The following is an 18,427-nucleotide window of genomic DNA, read 5'->3' as shown; positions in this document are numbered from 1 at the left end:
CAAGCCGGACTGATTTCCGCCCCGCCAGCTGGCGCTGAAATGACTTCGCCAGACGACGCATGCGCGGGAGCGTCAGCAGCCGCTCACGGCATCCCCGCACATGTGCAGTGGAGGGGGTCTCTTCCGCCTCCGCCATAGTGAAGACCATGGCGAAGGCGGAAGGAAAAGAGTGCCCCCACGGCACAGGCCCGCCCGCAGATCGGTGGGCCCCGATCGCGGGCCAGGCCACCGTGGGGGCACCCCCTGGGGCCAGATCACCCCACGTCCCCCCCAGGACCCCGGAGCCCGCCCGCGCCGCCTTGTCCCGCCGTTCGAAAGGTGGTTCAATCCACGCTGGCTGGCGTGGGTTGACAGCGGCGGGACTTCGGCCCATCGCGGACCGGAGAATCGCCATGGGTGGGCCTGCCGACCGGCGCGATTTCCGTTGACCGGCGCGGCGCGATTCCCGCCACCGCCAATTCTCCGGTGGCGGAGAATTCGGGACACGGCGGGGGCGGGATTCACACCGGCCCCCCGCGATTTTCCGACCCGGTGGGGTGTCAGAGAATCGCGCCCCATATTTTGCTCTGCAGAGATCATAGAGTTTCAATCAGTTTTATTCATCTAAATTGAATTTTGAGGCCAATTGCTTTCAGAGTGTTTTGCATCAATGCAAGTCCATAGCCTTGCTTTTGTGTGTTTTGGTTTTAACTTTTTTTTAACATGGCAAGTGTAAGCTGGCAGTGCCTTCATGAAGAAAAGAGGACAAACAATTATGTATCTCCTTAGACAATCAGCGTGTGGAATTGTGAAATAAACAATGCAGGGGCTGAGAAGGAGGTGTAAATTACAGCGGGCGAAAAGAGAGGGAATAAAAGGTTGGAGTGTATAAAGAAAATGACAAGAATGCACTCTTTTCCATATAGATTCACAAGATTAATTTTGATAAAGCCAATGGGATTATAGAAATGATCATTCCAAATTTCTCTGAAGACGATGAAGGCTCCTACACGGCCCAGCTCCAAGATGGAAAAGCCAAGGGTCAGTTCACGTTGGTCCTGATTGATGAAAGTAAGTTAATGTCTTCTTTTTTTTTCATTTATTCTTAAATTATACCGTCACTTTTGCATTCATGAAAGGCAATGGAGTTATTCATCCAACAGTAGCTTGAATTTCATGTTGTAACTCTAATTCAAGGAGGCAATCCCACACTCCATTGGTTCCCACATGGTGAATCCGACAAATTCGACATTGGTTCCTATTTAGTTTAGAGATCAGCTTCAAGCCTCATATTCCACTCCTCAACAAACCTCCACAACATTGACTCGTCCTCCTAGGCCTCACAGTCGCTGTAATGCCCACCAGCAGGGATGTACTGTTGAGGCTGTTAAGGTTCTGGTCAGACCCCATTCGGAATATTGTGAGCAGTTTTGAGCCCCTAAGGAAAGATGTGCTGTCTTTGGAGAGGGTCCAGAGGAGGTTCACAAGAATGATACCCGGAATGAAGGACTTGTCGTATGAGGAGAGGTTGAGGACTCTGGATCTGTACTCGATAGAGTTTAGAAGGATGAGGGGGGATCTCATTGAAACTTACAGAATACTGAGAGGCCTAGATAAAGTTAACATGGAGAGGATGTTTCCACTAGTAGGAAAAACCAGAGCCCGAAGGCACTACCTCAGACTGAAGGGATGATCCTGTAAAACAGAGATGAGGAGGAATTTCTTCAGCCAGAGGGTGGTGAATCTGCGGAACTCATTGCCACAGAAGACTGTGGGGTCCAAGTCACTGAGTGTCTTTAAGACAGAGATCAATAGGTTCTTGATTAATAAGGTTAATCAGAGGTTATGGGGAGAAGGCAGGAGAATGGGCATGAGAGATTATCAGCCGTGATTGACTGGCGGGGCAGCCAAAAAGCCTAAGTCTGCCCCTATGTCTTATGGTTTTATTACCTCCAGGCCTTCCCCTCAATATTCTGCAAAGTGATTTAGATGATTCAAAGCGTTATCACCAACATGTCCAGTGCTAAGTCCACTCGCCTCACTCCCATTTTCCCATTTACTTTTAATGGACCCCATGTCCCAAAACATTGAATTCAAAATCCATGGGTGGGATTCTCCGTCCCACCAGCCCCATTTTCCTGCGCGGCGCGCTCTCGCTAGCAGCGGGATTCTCTGTTCCCGCAGCTGGCCAATGGGGTTTCCCATTGTGGGCCACCCCACGGGGTCGGGAAACGCGTGGGTGTGGGGGCGATGCTGACTAGGTGGAGGATCCCGCCAACGGAGAATCCCGCAGCATGTTGTTAAGTTCCCCCATAGGCTTTGCTCACCCAGCTTTTGGGTTCTTCTCCAATTCTGTAGCCCTCTCACACCCTCAACTCTGCCAACTCTTGACTCTTATAGATATCCCCTCATTTCTCCCTATAGTCTGCAGTCTGGATCTCATTCCCGAAACAGTGTCACCTTGTTACCATTCTCCTCATCCATACAAATCTCCTCAAAATTTGTGTTTAGTCACGTCCCTGTTACAGATCATCAATTACTTGCATGAAGCACCTGGTTTTATATGTTTGCCACGTAAAAACACTATGACTGCGAGTAATTCTAGAACACTGTAAAAAATATATTTTTGTACTTTATTTTTAACTTAAGAGAATGCTGGTGAAGAGTTGCTTTCTGTTGGTTCTTTATCAGCATAAACCATTAAAATTGTATTTGGAATCTACGGAGCAAAGTACACAGGGACTGGACTAGTAATCCACAAACCCAGGCCAATGCTCTGGGGACGTGCGTTCCAAACCCACCACAGCAGCTGATGGAATTTAAATTCAATTAATAAAATCTGGAATAAAAAGCTAGTCTCAGTAATGGTGACCATGGCAACTATCATTGATTGTTGTAAATACCTATCTAGTTCACTAGAGAAGGAAATCTGCCTTCCTTACCTGGTCTGGACTGTATGTGCCGCTAGATGCACAGCAGTGTGGTTGACTTTTAACTGCCCAAGTTCACTCGGCATGGTGGCGCAGTGGTTAGCACAGCTGCCTACGGCGCTGAGGACCCAGGTTTGACCCCGGCCCCGGGCACTGTCTGTGTGGAGTTTGACAGTCTCCCCATGTCTGCATGAGTCTCACCTCCACATCCCAAAGATTTGCAGGTTAGGTGGATTGGCCAAGCTAAAAAGCCCCTTAATTGGAAAAACATTATTGGGTACTCTAAATCTATCAAAAAAAAACTGCACTCAGTTCAATGGCATCAGGGATTGGGCAATAAATTCTGCAAACCATGCCCACGTCTCATTAAAAAAAATAACCAAAAACACATGAATTACATTTTACAGACTTTTTGGGCTGTATTTTCCGATTTTGAGGCTATGTCCGGAGGAAGTGTCTACTTTTACGATGAAAAGGTTGGCGGAGCCCCCACACCAATGCTCCGCCCAGTGGGGGGGCTAACAACCGCGCCACATATAAAACTCCCGGCGTTTTCATGTTGAAATCTATACCTATCGTAGAATCCCTACAGTGCAGAAGGTGGCCATTCAGCCTATCACCGGCCCTCTGAAAGAGCACCCTACCCAGGCCCATTGTCGGGTCGGTGGCCGCGCATGCGCGTGCCGACGACCTGAAGTGGTCGCACCTTACAACATGGCGCCGGCCGCACGTGGCCCCGGCCTGCGAGATAGTGCCCCCCCTATAACCGTCCTCCCCACTCTCGGACCACCCCCTATCAGTCCTCCCAGCCCCCGCCGAAGCCCCCCCGACCAGCGGAATGGCACCCCCCGACTGTGGCGGTGCTGGACACAGCCTGCAGCCACCATACGAGGTTGACACGTGTCCCACGCCGTCGGGAACTCAGGGGCGGAGCATCGGGGAAGGCCTTCAGGTGACGTCCTGAGGCTGTCCCAACGGTGTGCGGCGTACTCACCGATGACGCCGTTTTGGAGGGGGCGGAGAATCCGAAAACAGGCACCGGCCCCCGATTTCGGCGTCAAAAGGGATTCTCCGCCCGATTGCCGATTGCGATATCGGCGTCGGGCAACGGAGAATCCCACCCCTTGTATTTTCCAATATACAAGTTTGGCACTAATATCAGTAATAAAATAGATCAGGTCAGTTAAATAAGTGTAAGCATCTTGGGAAGAGCAATCACAACATTATAATTATGGTTCAAGTTCCAACTAGAAATGAGAGAAGTGCAATAAACTAAAACTTAAATTAGATCGGGACAGATTTCAGCAAGGAAAGGAGCAGCCTAGCTACAGGAAATTGGACAAAAGTGTTTAAAATGAATAAATAAGGGGCCTGGGAGATAGGAACAGACTGACTCCAGTGGTTGAGGAATCATGAAGGAGGGGTCATAAATTAAATTGAACAGAGAGGGAGAGAAACTCATGCTGAGAGTTCAATCACTTAAAGAATCAGTGGTAGATGTAATGTCAACATTCAAGTTTAGTTTGGATAGGTGGAAACGGGATTGAAGAGATGTGGAAACAAGCTAAGTGATGTAAACTATTTGCTTGTGTGGAGAATAAACAGACTTAGTGGCCGGTTTTCTTGTTGAAATCTATACCTATCGTAGAATCCCTACAGTGCAGAAGGTGGCCATTCAGCCTATCACCGGCCCTCTGAAAGAGTACCCTTCCCAGGCCCACTCCTCAGCCCTGTGATCCCATAACCCCACCTAACCCACACATCTTTGGACTGTGGAAGCCCACGCAGACATGGGGAGGATGTGCAAACTCCACACAGACAGTCACCAAAGATCTATCTAAATAAAAGTTCACATTTTATAAGTCTATCAACTTCTATAGCTAGTTATGCAACAGAAAATCGGCCTTATGTTGATGAAATATTGAAATGTGAGTTGTTTTTAAAAAACTGGATTGTGTCCTTGGAGAACAGTGAAGTAATGAAAGCATTCATAGGCTGATTGACAGTCTGACTGGCCGCACAGTATAATGACCTTTAATAGGTAGTACTACATGACTACTACTCTTATGGACTCCCACATCCCATGTGATGAGGGGGTCCCACACAACCCATTGAACTCTAATATCCTCATGGATGTCAATCAGAATCCAAAGCTTCAGCTCCAGTCTCCAGGGGATTTGAATCATCTGACTCTGGGACAGGAATTCTACCTCTAACAAAAAGATTGTCCCAGCTTGTCAATTAAAAGAAACAAAATGTAACCTAAAAGCTTAAAATACATGTTTTGCTGATTCTGATATTTTTCAGAGTTCCGAGATATTTTATCAGAGTGTAATTTCCAAAGGAATGAGTGGAAGAGAAAACAAGGTAACAAAGTTTAAAATGTCACTAACTTTATCAGTGTGTAGTTACATTGCAGGTGAAGGGCCTTAACACAAGGTCATTGGCCGTGGTTTAGTTACTAATTTACAGTTTTATGTTACAACTTTTTTCTTATGACAGACATATTTGCACAATGTGGAACTGGTCATAATGTAGCCAATTTTGCTGTGCAGCAGAATGATATTATGGCCAGAATTCCTTGGCCATTGGGATTATTTTTTCTCACTGGCAGCATACCACCGCTGGTGGGTTTCCCGGTGGCTTGGGAAGGCTTCAATGGGAAATCCCATTGACAAACGGTGGGAGTAGAGAATTAGAGAATCCTACCACCGGCGAATGGCGCATCGCCAAGAAACACGTGGCTAGGGGATAGGAGAGCCCTGCCTGATGTTTATTTTTACTAAATTAAATCAAATGAAGAATGTTTTCTCCCACTTAGCTCCGATACAATTTCCCCAACATTTGGCAATGAACACCAAAGAATTCACAAAATAAGAAACTTATGTTACGATTCCAGTTGGTGTTATAACCGGATGGGAAGAACCCAGAATGGAACCCCGCCTCAAAAGACTGTGATGTTTGCTTGTTTTTAGAAAACGTGGAGGAACGGATTCACAGGACAGCTAATTAATTTGAATAATAAGGAAAAAAAACATTTATTAAACATAAAAATGTTGGATTATGGTGCAATATGCCTTTACTCCCCTGTTAACTTAACAAATACACACAGATTTTAAGATGAACATGGATTATTGGGTGGCGCGGTGGCACAGTGGTTAGCACTGCTGCCTCACGGCACCGAGGGCCCAGGTTCGATCCCAGCCCCAGGTCACTGTCAGTGTGGAGTTTGCACATTCTCCCTGTGTCTGTGTGGGTTTCACCCCCACAATCCAGGAGATGAGCAGGGTTAGTGAATTGGCAATGCTAAATTGCCCCTTAATTGGAAAAAAAGAATTGGGTACTCTAAATTTATTTTTAAAAAACATGTATTATAAAGTATATCTGAAGCTACAACAATCTCACTAATACAACATCCCTTTAAACACATAAGATGGCTGTGGTCAAATACACTCTCCACTCTGAACCTCAAGTGAATGTCTGAGGATTTATCCTCCTTTTCACAGTAACTTCATTTGAAGCCTACTTGTAACAATAAGCGATTTTCATTTCATTTCATTTCAACACACCCCTCCTCCACCGACAGATGATTGTCACTTGAGAGTTTCCAAACTCCATTCCCAAAAAACAAGTTAAAATCTTTGTTCACAATAATGTTTTTCATTCAAGGTTTGCGTTCCAAAGGCTAGTCCATGTTGTCCAAATGACTCTTTTAAGCAGAGCTTCCGCTCCACTTATAACAGCGATCCAGTCCAGGATGTACACCAACCCCTTTAGGATTTCTTTGTCTTGACTCATAATTACTTGAACTCTCAATTCCCAGACTATATTAAAATAGCATCAGACATTTGATTCACCTTTGAATGTCTGCTGCCCCACTTCAAATTTTGTTACTGTAGAACCATTTGTTTAATATTGCTTGATTTCTTCTGAATAATACCTTGATCTCTGTTCCCTTAACTCCAGTTATCTTAGACATTTTCTCTGTCCCAATTCCCTGGTTATCTGGAATGTAACATGTTCCTTAGGAAGCTTGCAACTTTGTACCTCCCATGTCCTGCCCAGCTTCTCCTGACAAAGTAGTGCCAAGTTTACTCCCCAGAGTCCATTCTGCAATATGTCCATCTAAAGCTAAAACTTGAAAAAGCTTTTTAGCTTAAAAGGGCCTCCAGTTGCTAAGCAACGACTGCTATTACTATTTACACTTTATGCCATACCACTCTCTAAACATAATAGTAACACAGTTGGAACTTAATCAACCCCCAGAAATACAAACATCTTTGGCCTGCATGAATATTGCTATCGGTTTTTACCCTTCCAGGCGCAGAAACATTAAATTAAATACACTTAAAACTATACCTTCTTTCTAATGTTTTCCAATACAAATATAAATCCCTTCAAACTGCCTGTGTTTTCCGAACACTTACTAAATCATATTTCATACTCAGCATGAAATAATTACAAGGTAGAGCATATACTGCTTTTCAGTAATGGAATGAAATGAAAACCTGGTGGGATTACAAACTTCGTTGTCAACAACCTTAAAGCTGCCCTTCCTTCAGGTAACGTAGGTACAAATTCATTAAACCTACTTAACAATTCTTTACCTTAATCTCTACAATTAGTTTCTCGGTTCCAGTCACACTAATGAAACATTTTGCATTGGAATTGAATATTTCATTTTATTGATCACATTTATAGCAATGCTTTTCACTTAAAGGAACATCTCAAGGCATTTCTTAAATAGATTTTTTAAAAATGCATGGGTGGGATTCTCCCAGCCTCCGTGCTGAAATCGCAATCGACGCGGGGGCGGAGAATGGGCGTTGCTGCCAAAATCCGGGCGACGCCGCTCCTGCGATTCTCTGGTCCCCAGAGAATCACCACAAATCACGCACGCACGCGGTCTACATGGCGTGGGTAGGGGGCCATTGAGAGAGGCACCCCCCGCGTTTCTCCGACGACAACTGGCCGAGTTCCCAACGGCGTGGTTCTAACCACGTTTTGCCTGTCGGGAACGGCCAGTGGCAGCTGCGGAGTCAGTCCGCTGCCGCCCTGGTGGGGGGCGGGGGGATCCTTCACCGGGGCGGGGGGGCCTCACGGATGGCCAGGCTAGCGATCGGAGGCCACTGATCTGTGAGCACGTGCGATCTCGGAGGGCCGGTCCGCGGTGTGAGTCCAAAATGTCGCACAGGGCAGCCGCCGAAGGCCACCGCTGTGCGCATGCGTGGACTCCCGACCGGAAGTGCAGGGCCCCATATCGGCAGCCAGAGCTGTGTGAAGTACTCCAGGGCCCTGTTAGCCCCCCTTCAGGGAGGAGAGTCACTCTGGACTTTCTTCAGGAAAGTCCAGAGTGAAACATTGGAGTGGGGACATAGCCCCATTATTGGAGAATCCCGCCCCATGTTTTAAAAACATCATAGCACCAAGAAAATGACTTTGATATGTCAACAGATATTGTAATTGTACTTAAAAACACTAACAGTGGGGTGATTTTTAATCTGCACTAGCTCTGTGTAGTTTGGCGGCATGGACAGAAAATCCCGCGAGAATCGAGAAACACAATTCTGGCTGGAGAGACCGTTTCTCAATATTCCCCATCCCTCGTCGGCGACGTTACAAGTTGGCATGGGCGTCAACCTCATTTTAATAGACTTACATGACTTTAAATGTTATTAGCAGGCGCCCTGCCACATGAACCCTCACACTGAATATTCATGTCGGCGAGGTTTACAACAGTTTTGGTCAAATGAGAAGCAGTCGATGAGATCCCTCCAGGACCACAGAGGGAAATATAATCCCCAGGGGGAAGGGACATACCCTGGCATTGCCCTGTCACAGGTTGGCACACAGGTTGGCACTGTTAGTTTGGCACTTTCAGGTTGGCACTGCCCGCTTGACCCAACCTGATAGTGCCAACATGTTTTGGGGCATTGCCAGGGGCTAGTCCCTGTGGGAGCTATGTTGGGGCGGGGGGGGAATTCACTGATGCGTTGCGGGGGCGAAGGTGGACATTTTTCAGGAAGGTGGAGTGACGGCGAGGATTGTCGGGGATGGGGAGAGGAATGCCGGCGAGGAATGTTAGGGGGGGTGGGGGGGGGAGGGGAGAGCCCCTGGTACCTCCGAAATGTGACCTGGGGCCCACTTCAGTACTGATCGGAGTGCCCATTAAAGATGGTGCCCCGATCTCTACAGCTGGTTGCCAGCTCTTTGAGGCCTGGCACTTTGGGTAGGGTGCTCTTTCCAAGACCCGGTGCAGACTCGATGGGCCGAATGATCTCCTTCTACACTGTAAATTCTATGATTAGTCAATAAATCAGCCAGCCGCTCCCAAGCCTGAAACATGCAGCTGACCTTGGGTAGGGTGCTCTTTCCAAGAGCCGGTGCAGACTCGATGGGCCGAATGATCTCCTTCTACACTGTAAATTCTATGATTAGTCAATAAATCAGCCAGCTGCTCCCAAGCCTGAAACATGCAGCTGACCCTTTATATACAAATAAATGACCATTCTGCTGTTTGAGGCCTTGCTGCATGTTTTTAGATTTTCTCAGCCATCCACAAATGACTGCACTCCAAGAACATCAAGTCCTTAAAGGCTTGGGGGTTTATAGTCTTTAAATGGGCCACCTGTTCAGCTGTAACTAGCAAGGCAAGGTTTTCAAATGTACTTACCTGGAGTCAGGATGAGCAGGTGTAGCCCTGTGAACTGCACTTTCAAAGACTGTGGTTTTTAACCAGTTACAAATCCTCCACTTAATCATCCCTTCTACCCCAAACCCCACTGACTGCTCCCTCCCCTTCTCCTTCCTCTGGCCTTTCTTTCCCTTTGCTACTGTTTCCTTTCCAACCAAATCACCACCAGTCCCCCACCCTCCCCTTTCCTGGACACCTGTCCTAATTAGCTGAGAGTTGGTGAGCTGCCTGTTCTTGAACCATCTCAATGGCTCAATGGAAACGTGACTCAATTTAATGATGAACCGGTAGGCCTCGCCATTCAGGTGCAGGGATTTATCCCAGCATTCCCCAAATACCCCAAAATTAGCAGCATCTAAATTTCTAATTGGGTGTTACAGTGTGAAGCCAACAAAATACTAAAAAGATTTTTTAAAAATACAGGACTTAAGCATTGCTGGAAAAAAGCAACATTCTGTCGCAGCTTTTCGTCTTATAGTCATCAGGTCAGATTTGCAAGAATTCTACTGCATGAGAAGAGGGTGCTGATTGCTTTAAAAGTGGACTCTGAATGGTAGAGGTGTTGTCATAGAGAATGCACCAAGGAATAGTTAACTGCCAAGCTTTTGTTTAATTTTGAGTTCAAACCTGGCAGGTTCACTCTGATATAATCCCAAAAAGACAGACTGCTGGGTATTAACTTGGAGGGGCAGTTCTTGTATGACGATGCTGATTTCAGGTCGGGCAGCCAAAAATGTGAGCTTCGCAAACATCCTACTTGAAATCTTATTTCTCTCGTTTTCCCATCCATAGGCTGCCTGATTTAACAGGCTGGAACTTGGTGGGTGGGAAATACTAAATAGAAGGCAGGTGGCTGAGCTGGGCTGAGAGCAGGTAGGCCTGGTCAAGGGGTGGCAGATGATGGAGGGAGGGGACATGGTGGAAGTTTCTAATTATGGGGAGAATGTCAATTATGTGAAGAGGCAGATGGGGTTATGTGGTGGAATCCAAAGATTACAGATAGAGATTAAAAATAGTCACAATGTGGGTGCAGGCACGTCAAAGTAAGTGGGCTGTACTGTGTAGAAAATACTCTTATTCCTTTTGGAAACACAAACAATCATGTAAAGACAATTACCTCATGTATTCAACCCTCTCACCTCCTTTCACCTATTGGGTTTCCCAAGGCTGGGCTTGAACTGTGGTTAAAAATAACATTACTACTATTGAAGGTGTGCAGCTTCATTAAAGTATTTTAATGACCAGCCTGCTGTCTTAAAGTAGCCAGGTCACCTGTCTCTCATTCTGTCTCTATTAAAATCATGATTAAGGTGTGTTGGGTTCCTGTTTCAGATTTTTAGCTTTTTAACCTCCCACCTGAACCAAACTCACCCATTGCAGGTGGTTAAACATCTGTTATTCCACAATTAAACTTTTACACTTCAATAGAAGGAATATCTTTAATACTTCAGTTGTTATTGCATTTGATATCCATAACCTATTCAACCAAAATTTCAGGTCCTTATTTTGAGAAGTACTTGCACTGGGAAGTGACTGAAGAATGTGATCTCCTTCTCACCTGTAAGGTACGAACATGTTCTGTGCAAATAAACCGCTTATAACATAAATGCCATTTCTTTTAGTGTCACTTAAAATTACTTTGTGAGAAGTGCTGGAGTAATGTCTCGATTTTCATTTATGTTTCACCGTGTTCATTAAACAGGTGTCAAACACAAAGACCCAGACCAGTATTAAATGGTGCAAAGATGGGAAACAGATTACAGCTGTTACATATGATCCTGAGAGTGGCATCAGTTCCCTTTCAATCTCAAAGGTAATGAAAGCTAGCGATGTTGTTTTGCAGGTCCCCAGTCCTGGGTGGGGTCTATCAGATAGCTTAAACTTTTGCTTTATGCTTACTACCCAATGGTTCAGTTCAGAAGGTTTATGTTTAAAACATGTGAATTTCTACAAAGGCATGAGGGTTAAAACCACAAGACAATGCCGACTTGCTCTTCTGGCGCGCTGACTTTGAAGCCCGAGGATAGTTTAATCCTTTTAGCATCAATGTACAACTGTTTGTATTTGACCCTGTGGCTTCTCTGTAAAACATGTTCTAATGAATTTTAATTCACGGAAAGTAGAAATAGTTGCTGAGCTCTGTGTGCTAATATAGATACCCCATTGTAAGTTTTATTCAAAATATTCTACTTTCTTCAGTTCTAATGCAGTGGAATAGAAAATGCCGAACCAAAAATAAAACAGAAAATGTCAGAAATACTCAGCTGGTCTGGTAGCATCTGTGGAGAGGAAAACAGAGTTAATGGGCGAAATTCTCCGGAAACGGCGCGATATCCGCCGACTGACGCCCAAAACGGCGCAAATCAGACGGGCATCGCGCCGCCCCAAAGGTGCGGAATGCTCCGCATCTTTGGGGGCCGAGCCCCAACCTTGAGGGGCTAGGTCGGCGCCGGACGAATTTCCGCCCCGCCAGCTGGCGGAAAAGGCCTTTGGTGCCCCGCCAGCTGACGCGGAGATGACATCTCCGGGCGGCGCATGTGCGGGAGCGTTAGCGGCCGCTGACAGCTTCCCACGCATGCGCAGTGGAGGGAGTCTCTTCCGCCTCCGCCATGGTGGAGACCGTGGCGGAGGCGGAAGGGAAAGAGTGCCCCCACGGCACAGGCCAGCCCGCGGATCGGTGGGCCCCGATCGCGGGCCAGGCCACCGTGGGGGCACCCCCCAGGGCCAGATCGGCCCGCGCCCCCCCCCAGGACACCGGAGCCCGCCCGCGCCGCCTTGTCCCGTCGGTAAGGTAGGTGATTTAATTTACACCGGCGGGACTTCGGCCCACCTGGGCCGGAGAATCGAGCGGGGGAGCCCACCAACCGGCGTGGCGCGATTCCCGCCCCCGCCGAATCTCCGGTGCCGGAGACTTCGGCAACCGGCAGGGGCGGGATTCACGCCAGCCCCCGGCGATTCTCCGACCCGGCGGGGGGTCGGAGAATTTCGCCCCAGATTTCAGAACAACAAAGAACAAAGAAAATTACAGCACAGGAACAGGTCCTTCGGCCCTCCCTGCCTTCACTGATCCAGATCCTTTATCTAAACCTGTCTTCTATTTTCCAAGGATCTACTTCCCTCTGTTCCCCGCCTGTTCATATATCTGTTTAGATGCATCTTAAATGATGCTATCGTGCCCGCCTCTACCACCTCCACTGGCAAGGTATTCCAGGCACCCACCACCCTCTGTGTAAAAAACCTTCCACGCACATCTCCCTTAAACTTTCTCCCTCTCACCTTGAAATCATGACCCCTTGTAATTGACACCACCACTCTTGGAAAAAGCTTGTTGCTATCCACCCTGTCCATACCTCTCATAATTTTGTAGACCTCAATCAGGTCCCCCCTCAACCTCCGTCTTTCCAACGAAAACAATCCTAATCTACTCAACCTTTCTTCATAGCTAGCACCCTCCATACCAGGCAACATCCTGGTGAACCTCCTCTGCACCCCCTCTAAAGCATCCACACCCTTCTGGTAATGTGGCGACCAGAACTGCACGCAGTATTCCAAATGTGGCCGAACCAAAGTCCTATGCAACTGTAACATGACCTGCCGACTCTTGTACTCAATACCCCGTCTGATGAAGGCAAGCATGCTGTATGCCTTCTTGACCACTCTATGGACCTGCGTTGCCACCTTCAGGTTACAATGGAACTGAACTCCCAGATCTCTCTGTATATTAATTTTCCCCAGGACTCTTCCATTGACTGTGTAGTCCGCTCTTGAAATAGATCTTCCAAAATGCATCACCTCGCATTTGCCTGGATTGAATTCCATCTGCCATTTCTCTGCCCAACTCTCCAATCTATGTACATTTTGCTGTATTCTCTGACAGTCCTCCTCGCTATCTGCAACTCCACCAATCTTAGAATCATCTGCAAACTTGCTAAACAGACGCCTATACCTTCGTCCAGATCATTTATGTATATCACAAACAACAGTGGTCTGAGCACGGATCCCTGTGGAACACCACTAGTCATCTTTCTCCATTTTGAGAAACTCCTTTCCACCACTACTCTCTGTCTCCTGTTGCCCAGCCAGTTCTTTATCCATCTAGCTAGTTTACCCTGAACCCCATACGACTTCACTTTTTCCATCGACCTGCCGTGGGAAACTTTATCAAACGCCTTACTAAAGTCCATGTATATGACAACTACAGCCTTTCCCTCATCAATTAACTTTGTCACTTCCTCAAAGAATTCTATTTGATTTGCAAGACATGACCTTCCCTGCACAAAACCATGCTGCCTATCACTGATAAGTCCATTTTCTTCCAAATGTGAATAGATCCTATCCCTCAGTATATTCTCCAACAGTTTGCCTAGCACTGATGTCAAACTCACAGGTCTATAATTCCCTGGATTATCCCTGCTACCCTTCTTGAACAAAGGGACAACATTAGCAATCCTCCAGTCCTCCGGGATCTCACCCGTGCTCAAGGATGCTGCAAAGATATCTGTTAAGGCCCCAGCTATTTCGTCCCTCACTTCGCTCAGTAACCTGGGATAGATCCCATCCGGACCTGGGGACTTGTCCACCTTAATGCCTTTTAGAATATCCAAAACGTCCCCCTTCCTTATGCCGACTTGACGTAGAGTATTTAAACATCCATCCCTAGCCTCAACATCCGTGATATCCCTCTCCTCAAAGTACTCATTAAGAATCTCACCCATTTCCTCTGACTCCACGCATAAATTCCCTCTTTTGTCTTTGAGTGGGCCAATCCTTTCTCTAGTTACCCTCTTGTTCCTTATATACAAATAAAAGGCTTTGGGATTCTCCTTAACCCTGTTAGCCAAAGATATTTCATGACCCCTTTTAGCCCTCTTTATTGCGCGTTTGACATTTGTCCTACTTTCCCGATATTCCTCCAAAGCTTCATCAGTTTTAAGTAGCCTAGATCTTATGTATGCTTCCTTTTTCACCTTAGCTAGTCTCACAATTCCACCCATCATCCATGGTTCCCTAATCTTGCCATTTCTATCCCTCATTTTCGCAGGGACATGTCTGTCCTGCACTCTAATCAACCTTTCCTAAAAAGACTCCCACGTTTCAAATGCGGATTTACCCTTAAACAGCTGCTCCCAATCCACATTCCCTAGCTCCTGCCGAATTTTGTTATACTTGGCCTTTCCCCAATTTAGCACTCTTCCTTTTGGACCACACTCGTCTTTGTCCAGTATTCTAAAACTTGCGGAATTGTGATCGCTATTCCCAAAGTAATCACCGACTGAAACTTCAACCACCTGGCCGGGATCATTCCCCAATACCAGGTCCAGTATGGCCCCTTCCTGAGTTGGACTATGTACATACTGCTCTAAAAAGCTCTCCTGGATGCTCCTTACAAATTCTGCTCCATCTACGCCTCCAACACTACATGAGCCCCATTCAATGTTGGGGAAGTTAAAACCTCCCATCACGACCACCCTATTGCTCCTACAGTTTTCTATAATCTGTCTACGTATTTGTATCTCTACTTCACGCTTGCTTTTGGGAGACCTGTAGTAAAGTCCCAACAATGTTACTGCACCCTTCCTATTTCTTAGCTCTACCCATATTGCCTCAGTGCTCGAATCCTCCCTCGTGCCCTCCTTAATCACAGCTGTGATATCATCTCTGACCAGTAATGCAACTCCTCCACCCCTTTTACCTCCCTCTCTATCCCTCCTGAAGCATCTATACCCTGGGATATTTAGTTGCCAGTCTTGCCCTTCCCTCAACCAAGTCTCAGTAATACCAATAACATCATATTCCCAGGTACTAATCCAAGCCCTAAGTTCATCTGCCTTACCTGCTACACTTCTCACATTGAAACAAATACACCTCAGACCACCTGTCTCTTTGCGTTCATCATCTCTTCCCTATCTACTCTTCCCCTTAGTCACATTGAGTTTATTATCTAGTACCTTACTGGCTTTAGTTGCTGCCTCTTTACTGACCTCTAACTTCCTAATCTGGTTCCCATCCCCCTGCCACATTAGTTTAAAACCTCCCCAACAGTGTTAGCAAAAGCACCCCCTAGGACATTGGTTCCAGTCCTGCTCAGGTGTAGACCATCCGATTTGTAATGGTCCCACCACCCCCAGACCGGTTCCAATGTCCCAAAAATCTGACCCCCCCCCCCCCCCCCCCCCCCACTGTGCCATCTCTCAAGCCACGTATTCATTCTGACTATTCTTGAATTTCTACTCTGACTGTCTCGTGGCACTGGTAGCAATCCTGAGATTACTACCTTTGAGGTCCTACTTTTTAAACTTATCTCCTAACTCCCTAAATTCTGATTGTAGGACCTCATCCCGTTTTTTACCTATATCGTTGGTGCCTATATGCACCACGACAACTAGCTGTTCACCCTCCCCCTTCAGTATGTCCTGCAGCTGATCTGAGACATCTCTGACCCATGCACCTGGGAGGCAACATACCATTCGGGAGTCTCGTTTTCGACCACAGAAACGCCTGTCTACTCCCCTTATGATTGAATCACCTATAACTATAGCCCTGCCAGTCTTTTTCCCGCCCTTCTGTGAAGCAGAGCCAGCCACGGTGTCATGAGCCTGGCCACTACTGCCTTCCCCTGGTGAGTCATCTCCCCCAACAGTATCCAAAACGGTATACCTGTTTTGGAGGGAGATGATTGCGGGGGACACCTGCACTGCCTTCCTGCCCTTTCTCTGCCTTTTGGTCACCCATTCCCTGTCTCCCTTACCAATCCTAATCTGCAGTGTGACCAACTCACTGAACGTGCTATCCACGACCTCCTCAGCATCGCGGATGCTCCAAAGTGAGTCCATCCGCAGCTCCAGAGCCCATGCGGTCTAACAGGAGCTGCTGCTGGACACACTTCCCGCACATGAATGAGTCAAGGGCATCGGCCGCGTCCCTGAACTCCCACATTGAGCAAGAGGAGCATAACACAGGTCTGGGATCTCCTGCCATTTTTACACTCCCAACAGTAAGTTTTAAAAAAAACATTTACTCCCCTTCTCAGCAAGCACTCACTCAGCAACCACTGCGCCCCGTACGATAACACCTCAGGGAAAAGAAAAACTACTTACCAGTCACAGCCAATCACTTACCTGCAGGCTCTGACGTCATGGTTCAACTTCTTTCTACTTCTACCTGCCCTCGAGTCTCCCTCTTGATCTTTACTCAGCTGGGAACCTTACAGTGATTGTCTTTTTTTTTGGGTTAGAGGAGGAGGTAGGGAGGGAAACACTGAAGAAGTGTTTCGGGTTTAACTGTCATTTGACAACAGCTCCTCCACAAACCACCTTTTGGAGCAGTGATCGCAATGCACGGATGCAAATTCACCCCGCAACAGCCAATCAGCAGCTCCGCTCTACTGCCCTCTGTTGGATGCTTGCCTTGACTTGAACACCTAGGGTGTCTTGCTCAGGTACACTTTCTGGATGCAGTGACCGCAATGCACAGATGCAAGTATTCCCCTCAACAGCCAATCAGCTGCTCTGCTCTACTGCCCTCTTCAGGTTGAAAGTATACAAACTGACCAAGAAATCAACAGACCTGACGATTGGGACCAGTTTAGAATTCAGCAAAACAGGACCAATGGATTGATTAAAACGAAAATATAGAATACGAGGGTAAGCTTGCAGGGAACATAAAAACTGACTGTAAAAGTTTCTGTAGGTATGTGAAGAGGAAAGGATTGGTGAAGACAAATGTTACAGTCAGATACGGGGAATTTGTAATGTGGGACAAAGAAATGGCTGAGCAACTAAATAAATACTTTGGTTCTGTCTTCACAGATGAGAACATAAATAATGTACCAGAAATGCTGGGGAACGCAGGGTTTAGTAAGAGGGAGGAATTATTATATTAGTAGAAAAATGGTGTTTGGGAAATTGATGGGATTGAAGGCTGATAAATCTCCAGGGTGTGATAATCTATACCCCAAAGTACTTCCAAAGTACTGAAGGATGTGGTCCTAGAAATAGTGGATGCAGGTGGTCAACTTCCAAGATTCCTACAGAATGGAAGGTAGTGAATGTATCTCCATTATTTAAAAAGGGAGGTAGAGAGAAAACAAAGAACAAACAAAGAACAAAGAAATGTACAGCACAGGAACAGGCCCTTCGGCCCTCCAAGCCCGTGCCGACCATACTGCCCGACTAAACTACAATGTTCTACACTTCCTGGGTCCGTATCCTTCTATTCCCATCCTATTCATATATTTGTCAAGATGCCCCTTAAATGTCCCTATCGTCCCTGCCTCCACTACCTCCTCCGGTAGTGAGTTCCAGGCACCCACTACCCTCTGCGTAAAAAACTTGCCTCGTACATCTACTCTAAACTTTGCCCCTCTCACCTTAAACCTATGCCCCCTAGTAATTGACCCCTCTACCCTGGGGAAAAGCCTCTGACTATCCACTCTGTCTATGCCCCTCATAATTTTGTATACCTCTATCAGGTCGCCCCTCAACCTCCTTCGTTCCAGTGAGAACAAACCGAGTTTATTCAATCGCTCCTCATAGCTTATGCCCTCCATACCAGGCAACATTCTGGTAAATCTCTTCTGCACCCTCTCTAAAGCCTCCACATCCTTCTGGTAGTGTGGCGACCAGAATTGAACACTATACTCCAAGTGTGGCCTAACTAAGGTTCTATACAGCTGCAACATGACTTGCCAATTCTTATACTCAATGCCCCGGCCAATGAAGGCAAGCATGCCGTATGCCTTCTTGACTACCTTCTCCACCTGTGTAGCCCCTTTCAGTGATCTGTGGACCTGTACTCCTAGATCTCTTTGACTTTCAATACTCTT

General features: G+C 46.8%; 1 protein-coding gene across 1 annotated transcript in view; it reads left to right on the top strand.

The window, feature by feature from the left end:
• The window catches only part of LOC140411385 (myomesin-3-like), a 225,706-nt gene that overhangs the window by 164,922 nt on the left and 42,357 nt on the right, over window positions 1-18,427 (top strand). Inside the window, exons 25-28 of the mRNA XM_072500502.1 lie at window positions 906-1,050; window positions 5,217-5,276; window positions 11,101-11,168; window positions 11,306-11,416. Coding sequence (XP_072356603.1) covers window positions 906-1,050; window positions 5,217-5,276; window positions 11,101-11,168; window positions 11,306-11,416 — 384 coding nt within the window. The remainder of the gene's footprint in view (window positions 1-905; window positions 1,051-5,216; window positions 5,277-11,100; window positions 11,169-11,305; window positions 11,417-18,427) is intronic.

The sequence above is a fragment of the Scyliorhinus torazame genome, chromosome 1, assembly GCF_047496885.1.
Source record: "Scyliorhinus torazame isolate Kashiwa2021f chromosome 1, sScyTor2.1, whole genome shotgun sequence".
In the NCBI taxonomy this organism is placed as follows: Eukaryota; Metazoa; Chordata; class Chondrichthyes; order Carcharhiniformes; family Scyliorhinidae; genus Scyliorhinus; species Scyliorhinus torazame.
This window is presented reverse-complemented; position numbering and strand designations above follow the sequence as displayed.